The following is a 5,575-nucleotide window of genomic DNA, read 5'->3' as shown; positions in this document are numbered from 1 at the left end:
AACTTAAATATTTCTTAGAGAAGTGAAAGCTTAAAATGGGAAAACTTGCTTTTATTACTCAAAAGGGTATTTTTGTCTTTCATAGGTAAAAATTTAATTTTCCTTGTATCAAAGGAACATAGTATAGCATTTAAACTTTGACCCGGAACAACATCACATGGTCCGTGTAGAATAGCGAAACATATGAGTTTTCTCTCCGTACAATTGTGAGTCCGTACGACTGATACGACGTGGGATAATCAGTGGATTGGTCCTTGGAGTGAAGTTTTCTCAAGCTTTAACTCTGTTTCATCATGAGTTCGCTTGGCCCTGGTTCTGATCCGGCGATGTATGTGGGGAACCTGGATCAGGACGATGGGATGGATTCAACGATGTCGATCTCTGCTTCGAAGGTTTCACTAGATGAAGTTTCTTTGTCTCAGACTTTGGCTACTCGTGAGGAGGAGGTGCTATTGGCCAAGATCCTATCCAAGAAGCCTGTCAGCAGGTCAACCGTTGCGGCGGTCTTGACTAAGGTATGGAGGAGCAATGGCAAGAGGTCGGTCAAGGAGGTGAAATCGGGAGTTCTTATGTTTCAGTTTTCCCGAAAAGCTGATAGAGAGGCTTTCCTCGCGAGGCGGCCTTGGACGAATAAGGGAGCCCTTATGGTGGTTCAGGAATGGCCAAAGAATTTGAACCTAGAGGAGATCGATTTCACGCGTACTCCCTTTTTGATCAGACTCTCAGGTCTTCCCCCTAACTGTATTCATTCTCTGAGTATTCAACGCTATGCAAGTTTCTTCGGGAAATCTCTGGACTGTAGACTAAACCAGCTCAGGTTTGGTCCGGCTGTTCGTTTACAGGTGGAGGTTTCCACGACGAAGCCATTCTTCCCAGGTTTTTTCCTGGACCGGAAGGACAAGCCAGCCATGTGGATACAAGCTAAGTACGAGAATCTTGGTTCGTTCTGCTTTCGATGTGGATACCTGGGACATACCTCTTCAGAGTGCCTCCGGAAAGTGGATCGCCTGGTCCAGAAGGAAGGATTTGCAGCGGTCCCAATTTATGGCGCCTAGCTCGATGCCAAATCCACAGCAGTGAACTGTTTCTCCGGAGGAGGACGGGCAAGGATAGCGGATGTGTGAAACCCCTAAAATCCATGCTAGTGACGATTTAAAATTTTCATACCTAGATTCGAATTTTTATTTTTAAGATATGTAGAATGTGTGAGATTAAAGAGTCTTCTCTAGCACTTCACTTGGATTTAAATCCAAAGAAAACCAAAAATAATGTGGAGTATATTTATATATTTCTTTTCATGTAATTTTATATATTATTATTATATCATTATTAGATCATTAAATGTTAATAAGGTGAGTTCGAATCTGTTAATTTATAGAGAATATATATATATATATATATATGATATAATTGTACAATATATATGACATATGTTATGTGTATAAAATATATATGAGATGTGTTATTTTAGGAATATGTATATAATATAAGTTAGTTATGTATATTGTTTAAATATGTTTTTGATTAATCGTATATATATATATATATATATATATATATATATATATATTTTATTGCGACGTTATATATATAAGGTAAGAAATAAAAATAAAAAACGTGTTCAGCGTATGTCATAGTTTTTATAAGAGTATAGTAATTATTGATATATTAATAATTAAAAGTAGGATTAGGGTTTGGGCTTTTAGTGTTTGGCCTTTTAGGGTTTAATTAAACCATATATAAGCATCCCATTCTTTTTTTTAACGCTTCTTCTCTGCTCTCCCTCCCCTATTCCTCTCTCTTGGTTTGAAAATTCGTAGCTCCTATTAGGTATGCTTTATTTTCTCTCTGGTTCGGAGTCTTTGAAAACGGTTTCTTAAAACGCTTGCCATGGTTTCAAAGTAAATGTTTTTGCGTTTATTCTTTTTGGAAATGTTAGGTTTATGTTTCTTCTATCTAAATCTTTAATCGAAAAATATTTTTATGAAATAAAGAATATTTTCTGATTATTTTCAAATCAGTGCACAAACCTGAGACCTATTCCCGATTTTCAGACTTTAAACGCTTACTGTGGATTCAAAAAATTTGGTTTTGCGTTGATTCTTTTTAGAAACGTTAGGTTTAAATGTCTTATATCTAACCCTTTAATCGAAAAATATATTTATCAAATACAGAATATTTTCTGATTATTTTCAAAACGGTGCGCAGACAGTTTTTGACAAAAATTTTAAAGTTAGATTTTATCACTTCTTCTATTTTTAATAAATATTTAAAAAATTATTTTGGCCGTGATGCCTTTACAAGAAGTGATCCAAATTATGTTTTATATGTACTGGAATTTTTACAGAAGTTTTCTCAAAGTTTTAATTTTTCGCCGAAATCTTAATAGCCAAGGGTATTTTTATAATTTCACGTTGAATGTCGTTTCTGAAAATTTCCAGAACCTACAGTATGTCTTGAATACTTTTCTCAGCTGATCCCAATAATCTTTTTCCGATTACGTTCCAATTCTCTTAGAGCGTACAATTCCTTCGACGATCTACGATCGTAACTCTCGATATCTAGGTGAGAATAATCTCACTGCAACACAGATTAGTTCAAAATAAATTTGATGAGTGTTTATACATAATATGACTTGTTTATAGATTTATATGTTTGAGTATGCGATTTGTTATTTGATTGCGTGACTAGTTGAAGTAGTTTGTGATTTATGTGTTGTATGCCATGTGGTGTTATGTTAAAGTATATTTGAGATATATGTTTTATTCTAGTCATGTTTTGGTATGAGAATATATATAAAAGTTTTTATGCTCATCTCATATCAGTATGTAACGTAAGATTCAAAGTGAAAAGATAAAGTTAAGCAGATAGATAAAAGTTTTTATGCTCATCTCATCTCATATCATACCGCCTCGAGCTACAGAGGTATTATGGAGAATTTCTCGGGCCGGGGCTCAAATTGGGAAATTTCTCGGGCCGAGGCCCTAATAAGTTAATTAGCTAGATAGAGCGAAGTGTGGGCTTTGCAACCCCATATCTTCATCTCTAAAGTGATCACTGAAATAGTTATGACTACCCTAGGGGCACCCCGAGCTAAAAGTTGATAGAGTCAAGAAAAGAAAGATCAAGTTACCGAGTAGTTTCAAAATACTAATAAACGGTTCATGCATTGCATTACTTTATTTTGTGAGCTTTATATTATTCTCGCTGAGCGTAAGCTCATCCTTTCGAAAAAAATATGCGTCTGTGTTGTAGGTAAACAACTCGCAAAGAACTGAGTAGGGTGGACTAGCAGCGTCGATAGCGAGAGGGCGGGTCATGGTTTCCATTCACGAAATAAGTCTTCCGCTATAAGTTATTAAGAAATAAATTTGATGGTTTTATTTTCTTTATTAAGAAATATGTTTTCTGCTACAAATTACGGTTTTCTAGTTCGTTGAAAGTTATTTTATGGATTACGTTTTACTTTGCTACTATCTTTGAATTAAAATTGGTATCTCACATTTTCTGTTTTCGTTAAGTACTTCTCAAGATATTTTGAAATACAATCTATATGTTTCTTTAATGCTTTTGTTTCTTTTTAAAATCTTTAAAATTTTAGTTCGCCTTGATTCGATGTGTTGTAAAAAAAAATTCCACCAAGTTTTCTAAAGAATTTTCTAAAGTTTAAAAGTAAGATAAGTAAGACGGTCCGAAAAGTCGGGTCGTCACAGTTGGTATCATAGCAACGAACCTACGACCCCATTCGCTATTCGATCGCACGGTTGTCCTCTACTCAAGTAAGTTAGTACCTTTTTTGTTTATATCTTAGTCGTAATTTTTTTAATTAGATGGAAAACTTTCAATCTACTCGTGGACGTGGTAGAGGAAGAGCACGAGGCCGAGGTAGAGGAAGAGACAGAGATGCCACGGAGGTTCCAGTGCAAGATGTTCATCATGTTGCTCCATATCCCGAACAAGATGGCGCACAGAATCCCCATGGTCCCGCCCATGTACCTCAGCCAACAGCCCAACTGGACCTGGCGGCGCTACTTACTACACTGCTGCATCATATCGAAGCTCAAGAAGCTGAGATACAAGAGTTGAGGAACCAAATTCCCCAAGTGAATGAAAATTTGGACGAAGGTCAACGATCGCCAACAGCACCTCCTCAGGATGTACCTCGTGTGGGACAAGTCATTGTGATGGATGATCTCTTCGAGAAGTTCAGGAGGATGAGAGCCTCGAATTTTGAAGGATCGACAGATCATTTGGTGTCCGATGAGTGGATGTCAGAAATTAAGACAATATTCGACTTCATGAACATATCGAAGACCGAGAAGGTGATATGATCTTCATTTGTCATGAAGAAATATGCGCGCTATTGGTAGGAGACAGTAGCTATGAGAAGAGACACACGCGCTATGTCGTGGGATGACTTTGTCGAGGACTTCAATAAGAAGTATTTCAACATGTGCGCGATGAACACTCAACAAAAAGATTTTACAGAGTTAAAGCAAGGCACGATGACTGTGACTGAAGCAGTGAGGAAGTTCAACCAGCTGGAAAGATTATGCCCCAACCTGGTTACGACCAAGTTAGAAAGAGTTCAGAGGATGATGGGAATGTTCCGACCGGAACTGGCTCTAGCTATTGATAGTGGAAGTCATCCATCATCCACTGTTGCAGACTGTCTCGAACATGCAATGTGTGCTGAATACCATTTGGGTTCAAGTGAAGGAGGAGCGAGACCAGTATATCAAAGAACAGGAGGAAGAGAAGACTCAAAGTAGAGGAAAATGGAACAATAAGAAGCCCGACCAGCCTCCCTTCAACAACCAAGTCGGCAAGGCGCAATATCTCGAGAATGAAAATGTGAAGAAGAGGAGCCATCCTAAAAATAGTGGTAATGCCAATTCCAAAGTCAAGACATAAAATGGGTCATTTCCGAAGTGCAACATATGTGGGAGGATGCACCCAGGAGATCATGTAAGATGGGCAGTATACTGTGTTACAAGTGCGGTTAGCCAGGACACATCTTCAAAGATTGTCTGAAGCAGATTTTTTAACAAAACAATTAGAATGGGCGAATAACTTCATTCAAGCTGAAATTGAAGGGCCACAGATTTTTCAGGGCCGAATAGAAGCACCACCAGAAACTCAGACACCACAGTCACCTTAAGGTCACATCTACGCCTTCACCAATGTCGATGCCCTAGCCAGCACCTCGGATGTAGTAGCAGGTCCGTTATGATGCCTTTGTGTTGTTTGACTCTGCTCCTTTTTTATGTTGGAGTTGGAAAAAAAATAGGCTATAGTCTAGAGAAAACTAAAAAAGTTTTATGCACGGCCTTACCGTCCGGTAATGCTTTATTATTATCATAGTACTACTTAAAAAAGTACCGATAATAATTATTGGTCAGAGCTAAAGATCGATTTCATCATCTTGGAGATTAAAGATTTCAATGTGTTTTTAGAGACTTAGTATTTCCAATTATGAGTTTTACTGTTCTTCTCAACTTTTGTTAATTTTCGGGACGAAAATTCTAATAAGTAGGGGAGATTGTGAAACCCCTAAAATCCATGCTAGTGACGA

At 37.5% G+C, this 5,575-nt stretch overlaps 1 protein-coding gene across 1 annotated transcript; it reads left to right on the top strand.

Annotated features, from left to right (window-relative positions):
- The first annotated feature begins 326 nt into the window (after positions 1-326).
- On the top strand, positions 327-1,055 carry LOC149383443 (uncharacterized). Its single transcript, XM_089627794.1, has one exon. It carries the CDS (start codon positions 327-329, stop codon positions 1,053-1,055), a length of 729 nt encoding a protein of 242 aa, XP_089483920.1.
- The last annotated feature ends 4,520 nt before the right edge of the window (positions 1,056-5,575 follow it).

This window comes from Urtica dioica, chromosome 10 (genome assembly GCF_054948205.1).
Source record: "Urtica dioica subsp. dioica isolate 48M chromosome 10, U.dioica_male_clone48M_v1_H2, whole genome shotgun sequence".
Classification (NCBI taxonomy): domain Eukaryota; kingdom Viridiplantae; phylum Streptophyta; class Magnoliopsida; order Rosales; family Urticaceae; genus Urtica; species Urtica dioica.
This window is presented reverse-complemented; position numbering and strand designations above follow the sequence as displayed.